This window comes from Scylla paramamosain, chromosome 35 (assembly GCF_035594125.1).
Source record: "Scylla paramamosain isolate STU-SP2022 chromosome 35, ASM3559412v1, whole genome shotgun sequence".
In the NCBI taxonomy this organism is placed as follows: domain Eukaryota; kingdom Metazoa; phylum Arthropoda; class Malacostraca; order Decapoda; family Portunidae; genus Scylla; species Scylla paramamosain.
Window position 1 is genome coordinate 812078 of NC_087185.1, and position 14969 is coordinate 827046.

At 42.7% G+C, this 14969-nt stretch overlaps 1 protein-coding gene across 1 annotated transcript in view; it reads left to right on the top strand.

The window, feature by feature from the left end:
- Positions 1–7529: 7529 nt before the first annotated feature.
- Positions 7530–14969, top strand: part of LOC135090485 (zwei Ig domain protein zig-8-like) — a 28019-nt gene continuing 20579 nt past the window's right edge. Inside the window, exon 1 of the mRNA XM_063987253.1 lies at positions 7530–8406. Coding sequence (XP_063843323.1) covers positions 8382–8406 — 25 coding nt within the window. The 5' untranslated portion in view covers positions 7530–8381. The remainder of the gene's footprint in view (positions 8407–14969) is intronic.

Sequence of the window (14969 nt, forward strand, 5' to 3'; positions counted from 1 at the left end):
GTTTATTTATTCATTTATTTTTTTTATTTTATTTATTTATTTATTTATTTTATCTATTTCATTTTGTTTATTTATTTATTTAAATTTATTTATTTATTTATTATCATATTTATTTATTCTATTTATTTATTTATTATTTATTTATTTATTATTTATTTATTTATTTTTATTTATATACATTTATCTATTTTCTTTTTTTCTTTTTTGTGTATGTGTGTGTGTGTGTGTGTGTGTGTGTGTGTGTGTGTGTGTGTGTGTGTGTGTGTGTGTGTGTGTGTGTGTGTGTGTGTGTGTGTGTGTGTGTGTGTGTGTGTGTGTGTGTGTGTGTGAGTGTGTGACCGGTCGTTCCTTTGTTGTTTCACCCTCTTTCGTTTATCTGAACTTAATCAAATCAAGTCCAACATTAATCTTCCACGTGAATTAGATTTACTTGTAATGAGTTTCTGCCGTCCATTTCACCAATCTATACTACCTACCCACCTACTGCCTCCCAGCCTACCTACACACACACACACACACACACACACACACACACACACACACACACACACACACGGACACGGAAACGGACACGACCCGCGCGAGATTAGATACAAATACACTGGGAACGTTATCAAATTATGACGAGAGAAAATATACAATGTCAGCATTATGTAAGGAAAGGTCATCCAGTGCTGTGAGGGTCAGTGGGTAACAGAAAAGGTTAGGAAAATGGAAGAAAGAGACAGCTCGGGTTAAGTTAGGAAAATAAATATGACATGATGACAGAGAGTAGGTAAAACTATTATAAGAAAAAGACGCTTTAGTAAGGTCATTGCAAGCACTACAACTATTAGCGTCAAAAATGCCTCATGACAACAACGTGTAAGAGGCGCCCTGCGGGGCAAGCAAGACGAAAACATGAAACAGAAAAGAACTTAGTGGCGCTATATTTCTGCACAAACACGCCGCAAAAAGCTTAATAACTTCCTTTGTTACAGCCATCAAGGAGCAATTCAGTTTTTTTTCTCGCCACTGGCTGATTCTAATTAAGAACAAGAATAAACATGTGTCTCATCGTCCAGGCGAGAGGAATGGCAGTAAATATGTAAAATAACTTTGCATTCTATCTGTTTATGCTCTCAGTTTCTGCCTGGAGTGCAGTCGTGACTTTACTCGCCTTACTCACCTGCTTTTTGATGTTATTCAGATGGCAGAATTTCGTAAATAATTTAAAATCCACATTTCTGCCGAATACAATGTTTTGATATGATTTAGGATGCCAAAGGGAGATTCAGGCTGGATATGTTTCCCTTGCCATCGCTAATGTCAACGTGTTCCTTAACAGTACTCGCTCAAATGTTAATGCATCTTTACGTATTCATTAATGTATTGTTGTTACCTCTTGCCTGTTTGATTCTATTGTATCAGTTTATCTTTTTCTCCCTACTATACACATTTTCTTTTCACTTCTGGTAATATTTCCTTCTCTAACTTTTCACCCGTGTGAGCAACATTCTCCTATTTTCCCTCAGCATCTCCACTTGGCCAGAATCGCGTGGCTCCCTGCACCATCCATCCTCCACTTACCTCGAGGCATCATTCTCCCTCGCGTACTCCATCCCAAGAGCCCCTCCCTTCTCTCCCCCATCTTTCTCATCCAAGTCCTCCTATTTTTTCTGCACCTTACCTCCTCATTCTCCTCTACCACACCCAGTCTGCGCCCCTCCCGCTAAGCCTTAGCCATGCACACATTCCCACCGCAATAAACACCGGCGAGGCATCATATTTTCACCCATTAAGGCACTTTCCTCTTATTACTCGCGGTTCGGCTCACTTGGAGTTCTGGGCGCCGCTGGCATAGTGGGCGTGGTAGCGAGTGGGGTTGTTTTCCTATCTAAAAGCACGAGTCTTGTTTTCATATCTAAAAGCACGCGTCAGGAAGAGCCAGCAGGAATAGGAGAGACAAGATCTAGTGCCTTTGAGAGCAGTGATGGTGACTCCTCCTCCTGCCCACCTCGCTGTTCTTCACTCCTGCCTCGCTTTATTGTTCTGTCTGCCTCAGCTCCAAACACACCTTGAGTCAGGTTACAGCCTCGCCAGCAACATCCTCCCCAGTCTGTCTCCGTGTACCTGAGGCCTGTGCTGCTCTGAAACACCGTCTAGACCTCCTTCATCATCAGGCACAACGAGGACAGCATTATGGTTAGCGACAACACATGGCCATTAATTACTCTCTAATTTAATTATCAGCGGGAGGATGGGAGGGAGAAAGATTGGGGACGAAGATGAGGCTCAGCATTATTACCAACACTTCCTCATTCTCAAGAATTTCCTACTGGTCTCTCTCTCTCTCTCTCTCTCTCTCTCTCTCTCTCTCTCTCTCTCTCTCTGGTTCGATATATCATTCCTCCAGTATTTCTCAGCCTGCATGTTTTACTATTTCTAACCCGCGGATTAATGGCTACCACCAAACTCAGAATTTTTTCCATCTGTCATCTTCCTGTTACCTTGGATGAGAGATCTGAGTCCACATTTTTCTCTTCTGGCTTTTTTTTTTTTCCACATTTTTCTCTTCTGGCTTTTTTTCCTATCTCATTTTCTCTTACGCTCCCTTGGACACATACTTCTACTCGTCCTCATTAAATTCCTGCTGCAAATCTCGCTATGCTATGTCCAGGAGGATGCAATAATACAATGGCAGTAGTAGTAGTAGTAGTAGTAGTAGTAGTAGTAGTAGTAGTAGTAGTAGTAGTAGTAGTAAAGTCGTTGTAGTAATAACCAGGAGTAATGAGATGAAAGTACCTTAATGGGTGAATATATGTGCTGGGCTGGGCGGGAGGGGCGCAGTGTTGGTATGGTAGAGGAGGATGAGGAGGTGAGTTGCAGAAAAATAGGAGGACTTGTATGAGAAAGATGGGGGAGAGAAGGGAGGGGCTCTTGGGATGGAGTACGCGAGGGAGAATGATGCCTCGAGGTAAGTGGAGGATGGATGGTGCAGGGAGCCACGCGATTCTGGCCAAGTGGAGATGCTGAGGTAAAATAGGAGAATGTTGCTCACACAGGTAAAAAGTTGGAGAGGGATATAAAATAAAGAAAAATAAATAAAAGTCAGTAGAATAGGGAGAGGAAGACAAACTATTACAATGGGATTTATACAGGCAAGAAGTAAGAGCAATATATTAACGAATAGGTACAAATGCAATAACATTTAAGTGAGCAGTGTAAAGGAACATCTTGACACCAGCAAAGGCAAGGAACACACACCTAAGCTGAATCATCTTTTGGCATCCTACATCATACCAAAGCTTTATATTCACCAAAACAGGATATAGGATGTTTACGGAGGTTAGTGAAGGAAGATTAAATGCTCAGGAAAACAGGCCGTGCATCACTCCTCTCTAAAGTCCTTCAGATCACACAGGCGTCATATCGGCTTATCTTGCCTCTACTCGCATTACAAGGACACTGGAGATAGTTTCATGGATTTAGCTTTATGTTCGTCAAGGATTGGTGTCTCGTCCCCGTTGTCGTTCCCACTCTCCTCCTCCTCCTCCTCCTCCTTCTCCTCCTCCTCCTCCTTCTCCTCCTCCTCCTCCTTCTCTTCCTCCTCCTCCTCTTCCTGTGGTGTCTCGCCGCCTCATCAGTGCCCCTTCCACCTCCCTGTTAATCCCTGAGGACACTGCCTCGGTGACAACAAAATGCCGACACAAGAGGGAAATTTGCAATAGATAAAGGCACAATGTTACCACTATGTTAGGATTACCAAGGGAGGGAGGAGGGAAGGAAAGAGGGGTTTGGAGTGGGAATGAAGACGAAGGCAAGAGCTAGAAATGATGGTGAGAGGATGAAGGAAAAATGAGAGTTTAGGATTGAACAGATAAGTGTGTGTACCCCCAATCTTCTCATGCATAGGTAAGTGGGTCTTTAGTGTGTGTGTGTGTGTGTGTGTGTGTGTGTGTGTGTGTGTGTGTGTGTGTGTGTGTGTGTGTGTGTGTGTGTGTGTGTGTGTGTGTGTGTGTGTGTGTGTGTGTGTGTGTGTGTGTGTGTGTGTGTGTGTGTGTGTGTGTGTGTGTGTGTGTGTGTGTGTGTGTGTGTGTGTGTGTGTGTGTGTGTGTGTGTGTGTGTGTGTGAGACGGCAGAACAAAAGAAAACAATGAAACAAAGAGAAAGATTCCACGTAATGCCATCCTATCCTATACATCCTTGTAAGTCCTCTCTCTTACCCTCTAAATCGCTGTAAATCAACGTGAACCGAAGTCTCAGTGTACTCGTTTCCCTCTAGTGACCCTCAGGAACGAGGCCATCAAACTCCACAGCAGAATTATGGCCGTATCTCTGAATTTGGACCACGCGACCTTTGACTTAACGCCTGAGAGGGGTCATCTAATCCCCAGACGCACGATGTAAACATGAAATAGTGAAGAGCTAAACCTGGTAAGGATCAGAGCCTGTGGAAGGTTGAGAATTAGCGAATAGTTGAAGGGACGCAAGTGGAAGGACTGGAAGAGGAGAAAGAGGCGGCAAAGAGCGACCTGGCGAAGAACAGACGTGATTATTGGAAACTACGATAAAATAAATGAATTCTAAAGTAAAAATCGACAGAAATGAAGAAAGGAGACTTGCTAAAAAACCGAGACAAAAGTATTTTAGGGTAAACATTATGAGCTATGGACAAAGAAATAAGTTCAAATGAATAACCAAATAAATTAATAAGTGAATACATAAATCAACGAATATGTAATAAATAAATAAACAAACAAATGAAATGATTAAAAAGGTGAAAGTAAATAGCGACAAAGGAGGGAAAAATCTGATAAATAAGCGTAAAGAAGGAAAATTAGTAAAAAAAAACAAAAGTAACAAGGAAAGTAAAAAAAGGAGCAAAAAATGAAAAAAAAACATGAAAAATAGGAAAACAGAAGACAAGAAGAAAAAGAAAAACAAAGGAAAACAAAGAAAACAGAGAGAGAAACATGTAAAGTATAAAATATTAAGTGGGAGAAGAAACAATGGAAAGAAAAAAGTGAGAGAAACGAAAAGACTGACGAAAAGAAGTGAGGAACGGCAGAAAGATTAGAGAAACGTGGGAGGGACAGGGCGAAGGAGAGGAAATAAAGTGAAAAGTGTGGAGAGAAACAAGGTAGATGACCCGAACAAAAAACAGGAACACTGAAAAAGAAAGGTGAAAGAAAGGAAGGAAAGAAGAAAGGAAGATGGGAAGGAAGGAAAAAAAAAGGTAAGTACAAGAAGAAAGAATTGACAGAAAGAAAATGTGAGGAAAAAAGGAAACAGGAAAGAAGAAAGAAATGTAGACTAAAAGAGGAAAGAAGTGAAAGGAAGGAGGAAATGCGAGGCTGTGTGTGAAGGCTGAGATCAGAGAGACGCTTGTGTGAATAAGTGGTATTTGTATAAGTCCTGAGGCGGCGTGGAGGAGGTGGCGGTAGAAGGTTGGAAGAGCGTGCAAACACACATTTATATCTACACACACACACACACACACACACACACACGGAAGAGGGAACTGCCAAAAGAAGATACATATGAAGCATACCTGAATCATCATAAAATACAAAACAGTCATACGGAAATGGAAACGCTCAGAAAAAAAAAAAATAATAATAATAATGAAAACACAAAAAATGATTAATTTACAATATCAACATTATGTTCTTTGACTTTGAGAATTAAATGGCATTCAGCTTTAGATTACAAGAGAGCCTCCCCGAGGCAGCACGGGCGGCAGCGAGGGAGAAAGAACGCAAGGACAGAAGAAAAATAAGACGAAAATGACAAATGACGTGAGGCAGGGAAGAAAAATATGAAACAATACTACAAGACTAACGCTGAGACATAAAGGAACGGACGGAATGAACGAAAACGAGAAAATAATGGAAAACTCTTTTACTCTCATTATCTATCTATCTATCTATCTATCTATCTATATCTATCTATCTATCTATCTATCTATCTATCTATCTATATATATATATATATAATATTTTTTTAGATAAATTCTATAAAAGCGATGTTCAATTTACTCCCAACTACACTGCATATCTGCGATGAACACGCTCATACCTTTATATAAAAACGGGCACGAGCATTTCAAGCTTATGCATGAAACGTGAGTGTGTATTTAATATTTTCTGCAGTATCTCTTAACGCTTTCCTAATCTTTCTCGTTCTCCAGTTCGAGATATTACTTGCATGACACGACGCTCTCAATGTGGAGTTTTTCTATCTCAGGTCAACCATGTGGACTCTCTCTCTCTCTCTCTCTCTCTCTCTCTCTCTCTCTCTCTCTCTCTCTCTCTCTCTCTCTCTCTCTCTCTCTCTCTCTCTCTCTCTCTCTCTATGAAAAACGCAGCTAACAAAGCAAATCGACAAGGAAAAATAGGACAAGGCAAACAACAAGACCGTGCAGAAAAATTATGACAACGGAAAGAATGTCTCGCTTCCTTTCCTCTGGGTGACGAGGCAGGGCCGCGCGACGCCCCCAGATGGTGTCAGCCCCGCCGCGCCGGTTCCAGGAAAAGATACACGCTTTGAATTACGAGCCTCGATACCATGCCAGCCCCAGGGTCGGGTCAGGTTAGGTCAAATTTTCTCTAGGGGGAATTACAAGTGTGTTGTGTGTCTGGCTTAAAGTACGAGTAACATTTTTATTTCCTCTGTTTTCTCTCCTGCCTCGCCGTCGATGCTTTTCTACGCGGCTTTTTCATCACTGCCTTTCAATTCGCAGCACCAGTTCGGGTCAAGTGAAGTCAAATTTTCTCTAGGAGGAATTGAAAGTGTTGAGTGTTCAGTTTGAAGCAACTCTATCATTTTATTTCCTCGATGTAGCCTCCACTCTCGCCATTAGTTCTCTCCTACGCAGCTGTACACCACTGCCTTTCACCACTGCCACAAATCACAGACCAGTGACACGCTTGGCACTATAAAATCTACTTTTACTTAACCTTCTCTCACACATTTGACTCTCTTCAGTGCTGCGTAAACGGCGTCACTAAGCCTTGGTAACCAACTAGAAATTTACGATATGCTTAAATGTTGTTCTCTCTCTTTCTCCATCATCATCCCACAAACCACTAAAGGGTTCAAGGAAAAATTATAATAGGCCATATCCTTCCTGCCTATAATGACAATTTATGACTGAGTCCCCTCCGCTGAGTGACAAGAAGAGACACAGAAAAAAGTGAGTAATGGAGAGGAAGTCCAGGAGATAAATGAGGTGTGAGTAGGCAGGAAGGAAGAATAGAAAGAAAAGAAGGATTTTCGAAAAAGCGTAGAGGAGGGGAACGAGAGAGAGAGAGAGAGAGAGAGAGAGAGAGAGAGAGAGAGAGAGAGAGAGAGAGAGAGAGAGAGAGAGAGAGAGAGAGAGAGAGAGAGAGAGAGAGAGAGAGAGGGTGTAGAAATGTGTTGTACAAAAAACTCGAAGCGATGAAGAGAGAATCCCATTACTACACTAACTTCCAGTATTAATTGAATGTAAACTCAACCAAGTGTAGCAACTGAACTCGTAGGCACAGGGTCGGTCGGTGGGAAGTGGGAGGCGGACCGTCGAGAGAGCCAGGCGAGGCGAGGCGAGGCGAGGCACTGTGTCTGGTGGGCAGGTCAGAGGCAGTGTAGCTCCGGCAAGCGTGGAGGAAGGACGTACTCGCGACACTCTCTCGCCGCCCTCTGCACGCAGACAACTGGGTCTCCTCCGCGTCTGAATCCCGACTACCGAGGAATATCGTTCACTCCAGCATCATGATACTCTCGCAACCTACGCGGTACATTAGCAGTGCGATCATGACACCTGCACGTACTGTTTTCCCTGTCGAGTGTGTGTAACGGGACGCTTGTAAGTGCCACCTAACAAGAATAGAGTGTGGAGATGAAAAAGTTAAGTAAGTAATAAGGGAGATTCACGCCTCTATGGCCTATGCTCGGCGGCTCGTGGCGGCCGGCTGCAATACTTAACGAGGCCGAGAGAACAAAAGACAAGTGAGTGTTTTCAAGAACCACAAACGCCTTCTCGGCCCCGCCTGCGCCGGCCCTCTCTTCTGCTTACTTCAGACCAAGGAATAATTTATAATAGCTTAGAAATGTTGCTTCCAAGACAAGGAATAATTCGGAACATTTGTTTTCTCTGACTCCATGGCAAAGGTTGTGTTTGCCAGAACAACCACATGATCACAAACATTGTTGTATTTATCAACTGTTATATATATCATTTTACTAGTGTCTCGCGTGCGTGTGATTCCCACCTTGGTGTCACGTGCTCTGGCACTGTATTGACCCCGAAGACACCTGGGTAGTGAGCTAAGGTGAGGTTGAAGGTTGCTGAGGATCGAGAAGCAAGCATCACTGTGAATCAATATCTCACACTCATTACCCATCGCGACAATACCATCATGCTTCTCTCATTGTGTGTAATAGGTGAGTAATGGCTTCCTCTCCTCCTTCTCCTTCATCTTTCTTTTATTAGTCCTTTGATGCACGGAGGGCTGCAATCATGTGGGGATTAATGATATCATCCAGACTTAATGCTTTCCCAATAATCTATAAGAGGGGATCATGGTAGACGTCCAGTAGTTTTCACCCAAAATTACCGCCGTCGGATCTCGGCTTTATGTCTTTGGCTTCTGCGGGACTTCGTTACTGACTGGCTTCCCTTCAACGTGTCGTGCCTCTTTTTTCCGTCTCAATATTCTGTCACTTATCCCAACCTTCGGCAATTATCGAAAACCTTTGCAGAGTACGTCGTTACGCTCTCCACCTGCTGCTTATTCCTGCCTGGTCTTACTCCAAAGGTCTACTCTGGCCTTATCCAAGAACCATCTCTGCGCCACTTCGTTTCCTGAATGTCTTGCGCGCCTCCACGAGGGCAGGATTGGGTTAGATCAAATTGTCAAGTTAGATAAATTCAAGACTCCATTTACGGAAAGTTAGACGGATCAGGTTACTGCACCAATATCCTTTCAGGATTTTAGTTTAAAACATATGATAGAACATTTATCTCTCATTTAAGTTTTGTGTTCTAAAATCAACAAAATTGGAAATGTGATTACAGTGCCTTGTCCAAGAATTCACGTTATGAGATTAAATTAATTTCCAGATTTTCTTTCCGAACAATAGGTAGCAAAAGAATCCGAGGAACCCTGACGCGGAGGCTTGCAATGTGTTGCTGCGTTAGAAAAGTGGAACGAAATAATATCATATTTTTTTGGGTGGGACGCAACATGAAGGGCCACTGGTGACAAGAAAACAGGTTAATTAGTTTATTTTTTAGATGAATGCCTCGAGGAGAAGAGGAGGGAGGCAACGTGAAGAAAATGAAGGAGGAGCTTTACGTAATGGTAACTGCAATGGTGATGCTGCTGCGAAAAATAACCATTAGGGGAAAAAAAAGTGTACTGCGCAATGGTGTTTTTCTTTCAGGGTGTGTGGATGGCCTTCCCGTGTCTGCTCTGTCCCTAATCTGGTCCATCTCCTGGGCTATCTTTTAGGCTTCACCCATATCCTGCCACATCACAAACTTTACCTACGACTTTGCCCTTACCCATCCTACCCTAATCTCTCCCTCATCTTCCCCCTACTTTTCCACTTTCCACCTTCGTATTCCCTTAACTTCCACCCACTTTTCTTTAGGTTTTCTTTTTTTTTCGTATTTATATCTCTCATTCTCATATCTCCGTGTTCCCCTCGCTCTTTTATCTCCCTTTTTCTTCCCCTTCCCTTCATATTCCTTTCACTTTCCCTCCTTCATCTTCATTCTCCTCACTCACCCCCTGCATTCCTACATTCTTCCCTCCATTTAGTCTCACCCTCTCATATTTTCCCCTCCCTTCCCCTCATCACCCTTATCTTACACCTTCATTCTTCCTCTTACATTTGTAATTCCTCACATTCCTCTTACTTTTCTGTCCCGCATCTTCCCCTTTTACCACCACCCTTTAGATTCCTGCACCGTTCTCCTTCTCTTAGCGCCACCCCTCACTTAGGACAATGACATTCCTCCTCTCACCCACCCTGCCTAAATGTGTTACCTCTCTATAAACGACTAGATGAAGAACTATTATACGCTAGGGATAAGGAGCAGTGAATATGAATACGTTGGCACCATATCTTCATCTACAGTGTGACATCCGAACAGACACTCCACCCGAATAAGATGAACATTAATAATTTAATTGCTCTCTCTCTCTCTCTCTCTCTCTCTCTCTCTCTCTCTCTCTCTCTCTCTCTCTCTCTCTCTCTCTCTCTCTCTCTCTCTCTCTCTCTCTGCCATATATGCTGATGCTGCTGCTGCTGATGATGATAAAGATAATGATAATAATAATAATAATAATAATAATAATAATAATAATAATAATAATAATAATAATAATAATAATAATAATAATAACAATACAAGCAACAACAACATCATCACAGTCTTCCCTACCATTATGAAAGGACTCGCTCTCCACAACATAACTTTCAAGTATTATCAAGTAAGTTCATGTAAGAGCATTAATATATTCAACCCTAACTCCAGATTATTTCAACATCCTAAGGTCAACTCTCCTTTCCATCCTCCCGAGCTCCTCCTCCTTGCTTTAGTGTTGGGTATTAAATGAATTTCTCGTCTCTCCATACTCTCTCAAGTCAGTGTCTTTGTTGGTCTCTATATTTCCATTTACACTTACACAGTTTTCTGTCTTACTCAACACCAACGCTTCTCTTTCAGCAGTAGCTTATAGGTTTTGTTATACGTCAAGATTTTTTAAAAACTTAATTCATCTAAATTGCTCGTTCGTCTCGTGTCGCAGTCGTGGACTTCACAAACAAAATGAATATGGCAAACAGAAAATATGAGTTAGCTACGTGGAATACTAAAATATAGCGATACATATGCAGAGGATGATAACACCCCATCAAGGGAAACGAAGCAAGAACACCTTGCATGACAAGACGCAAGTAAGACATATCATAACACGCAACGGAACGAAACGCAACGCGAGGCAAAACGAGACAAACTAAACACGAGACGCAAAAAAAAAGAGAGAGCATGGAAAAAAATCTGAGAAAACAAAACAAGGTAATCTAATATAACACCGCCTAAGACAAAAGAAAACGAAACAAAAGGAAGCATGACCAACGAGAGGGGAAGAAAACTCATAAGATGAATCAACAAAAGAAAGAAAGAAAAAACAAAAGCTTAACTCAAAAATACACGTATACAATATATACACAAAAAGCGAGTCTCCCGAAGCAAGAAGGTGTCTCTCCTTTAAAATTTTTCAAAACATTCCCGGCCAGCGTGTCGAGGGTAATCCCACACTGAATATGACAATGCCGACATCCTGGTCTTTCTTTGACTTGCTGGCCCAAAACTACAAACGCCTTTGATACACACACACACACACACACACACACACACACACACACACACACACACACACACACACACACACACACACAACCCTTACCTTCCCTTCTGTTAGTAAATCCTATTAATAAACAACTCCCTGGAACTCCCTGCCTGCTTCTGCATTTCCACCTTCCTATGACTTGAATTCCTTTAGAGGGAGGTTTCAAGACACTTAGCCTTCAATTTTTTGACTACCGCTTCGGACCCTATTCGGGCCCGGAATCTTAGGGGGGCTTTCTTTTTATCGGATTTTTGTTGCCCTTGGTCGGTGTCCCTCCTACATTAAAAAAAATAATAATGATAAATAAAATAAAATAAAAAGAAAATAAATAAATACTGATCCTTCTCCGCCAAATTTTAATACTGAACTATAAAAAGAAAGCACCACAAGACAAAACGAAAAAAGAACATATTTACTAGTCTCCATTTCTCTCTCTCTCCTTCATTCGTTTACCTTCATTCTTTCGATTCTTTACTCTTCCCTCCTCCCCTCCTTTGTATTTGCCTTCCTCTACCTTAACTTCATCATACACTATCCTCCCCCCACCTCTCTCCCTAAATTAGTTAGCAAATGATTCAGATCAGGTATCAGGGCTGTTTTCATCCTGACGGCCTACTGAACCTCACTACCAACACTCCCTGGCAGAGGAAAAAAACACGAGTCAGGACCAATTACTAACTTCACGTTGCGATTATATCCGTTCAAGCGTGTTTATCAAGCCAATTTGCGCTGTTTATTGAAATTAGCAATAATGAGAAAAGGAAGAGCGACAGAGGCGACAGTGAGCCCAGTAACAGAAGAGAGGGGAAGCTGCAAGTGGAAAAGAATGAAACAAGGACAGAAAGAGGGATAATATAATGTGGAGAGTCAATAGAACTGTATAGCAGGGAGTGAGAGGATGATGAAGGGAGAGAGAAGGAGAGAGGATACAGGTGAGAGCCCGGTAGGGAAGACGGGAGCATAGACTTTGCTGGAGAGAGGGGGATGAAGGCCAGGATCCACAATAATGGGTTTGTTTGTCCTCATGGTCAAATACATAGGAAAATGTGGCCTGTGGCAGCATCACATACATTCTTTCATATGTGTACGTATGAAAAACATACATGGATTGTAGACAGACACAAAAGGATACAAATACATAGGCACATTTACATACATTTCCGTCCACATACGTATAATGGACGCAGCAAATTTGTGCTCTTGCCAACACACACACACACACACACACACACACACACACACACACACACACACACACACACACACAACACACTTCTCGTTAAGGGACTTGCGGAATACGAGGAATATCTTTCAATGTTATTTCCATAAAGATTCCCAAGTTCCCCTGGTCTAAGTGAATGCCATTAATTGAGAACTTTCTAAATTTCTTCCCTCCCCTACAATGAGTAGAATCCACCACGACTTAAAGATCTACGTTTCTTCCCCTCTGGACTTCTTTTCCACAAAGTTTAGATGCTCATAGTGGACTCACTCTCTCTCTCTCTCTCTCTCTCTCTCTCTCTCTCTCTCTCTCTCTCTCTCTCTCTCTCTCTCTCTCTCTCTCTCTCTCTCTCTCTCTCTCACTAGCTGGTGGGTCGCTCGGTCCGTCGATCACGTTTTGGAATGTCAGTAGGGTGCACGGATGTGTGTGTGTGTGTGTGTGTGTGTGTGTGTGTGTGTGTGTGTGTGTGTGTGTGTGTGTGTGTGTGTGTGTGTGTGTGTGTGTGTGGTGCAAATACTGTCATTCATATAAGAGAATTAATGCTTTTCATCTCTAATTGAATATACATTATTCAGTGACACCAATCTGTACTCTCCGTCCACAATAATTATAATATGAAATAGTGAAAGCAATACTTAGTGCACTGCTTCACTGGAGATCAACAGCCAAGTGCGTGTCCAAAGCAGGTCGCATACCAGACACCAAATATTTCTCCTTAAACGGAACAGTTTACAGAACGTTATCATTTCTCTCAGCGATAGTAAACGCACGCAAACCCTACTCGTAACCACTTCAAGGCACGACCATAGCGGTATTTCATAAGAGTAGCTACAGAAGTTGACTTTAGGAACATAAAACCAAGTCAGAATATATTTTCGTAACCAGAACCTATCCATTTTTCCTTCTTTTCTGCTTATCCGAGGGCTGTTATTGACGTATGGTTAAAGGCTGTCTGGAAATTCACCGAACCTCAAATATTAGGAACCCTCGAACAAAGCAACACCCGTATCCTGTTCCACTATTCATACATTTCTCTCGTTAATGCTCCCCCGCCCTGACTCCAGTACAGGCGATCTCAGACTCCTTGCTCCCGCCCTCACAAGCTTGGAACCTAATTGGATTTATTTATCGCGAGAGAGAGAGAGAGAGAGAGAGAGAGAGAGAGAGAGAGAGAGAGAGAGAGAGAGAGAGAGAGAGAGAGAGAGAGAGAGACGCATGCAGGCAGACGGACAGACATTTTTTGTTTTTTTGTTTTGGCTGTTCCTCATGCAAATTCCGAGGAACGTATCATCAGCGCCGCCATTACTGCCCTGCACCCACTGTTTTCACGCCATTGTCCCTTGTCTTGCCTTCCATCACAAGCGTCAACAACATTACAAGCACCACAGTTTAACGCCTGTAACTCCCAGCAACAGTGGCCCAGCTCCCACTACTACCATCACTACCACCGGCATTACAACTGACCCTCATTCGCACACCACCAACATCAGAACCGTGCTTAGCCGGTTAACTTCATTTGCAACTTGTATTTACGTACAGCAATGCGGGGAGAGAGAGAGAGAGAGAGAGAGAGAGAGAGAGAGAGAGAGAGAGAGAGAGAGAGAGAGAGAGAGAGAGAGAGAGAGAGAGAGAGAGAGAGAGAGAGAGAGAGAGAGAGAGAGAGACCCTTTCTTTTCGCTTCCAACACAATTGATTACCTCGCCTCAACTCAACCTCATTCCGAAATCTCTTCTCCTCCTAATTCTGTCTTTTATCCCCTCACCCGACTACTTCCAGCGGCCTATTTTCCTTCCCTTTCTCTTTCTCCTCCCCTGTCGACCGTCTCCCCAACCTTCTTCTCCCAGGCCGACGCAAATTTACCGTTTCGTTCCTCGCAGAAGTGGCGAAACTCTCAATAAAGTGCAACAAGGACAGGACACAAACTCCAAATGGGGAGAAACACGACCAAGTTTTGGAAGTCTAGGAAAATTTGGATGCGTAGAACAACGTTGGTGTTTTGGAGGGCTTGAGAAGTTTTTTTTTCGTATTCACCTGCTTTTGGGATCCTCTCTCTCTCTCTCTCTCTCTCTCTCTCTCTCTCTCTCTCTCTCTCTCTCTCTCTCTCTCTCTCTCTCTCTCTCTCTCTCTCTCTCTCTCTCTCTCTCTCTCTCTCTCTCTCTCTCTCTCTCTCTCTCAATGGAGAATAGTAAACAAGGATGAATAAGGCTGTCATGACTATTGCCCATCAGCTCTCCAGTCTCCTGTCTCAACCAATAACAAAAATACGTGTTGAGTGTGTGTGGGGGGAGGCTCTCCTCCATGGCTGTCCAGGGTGACAAAAAGGGTTACCTCCATCCATTAGATATGACCCTTTCCTACATACA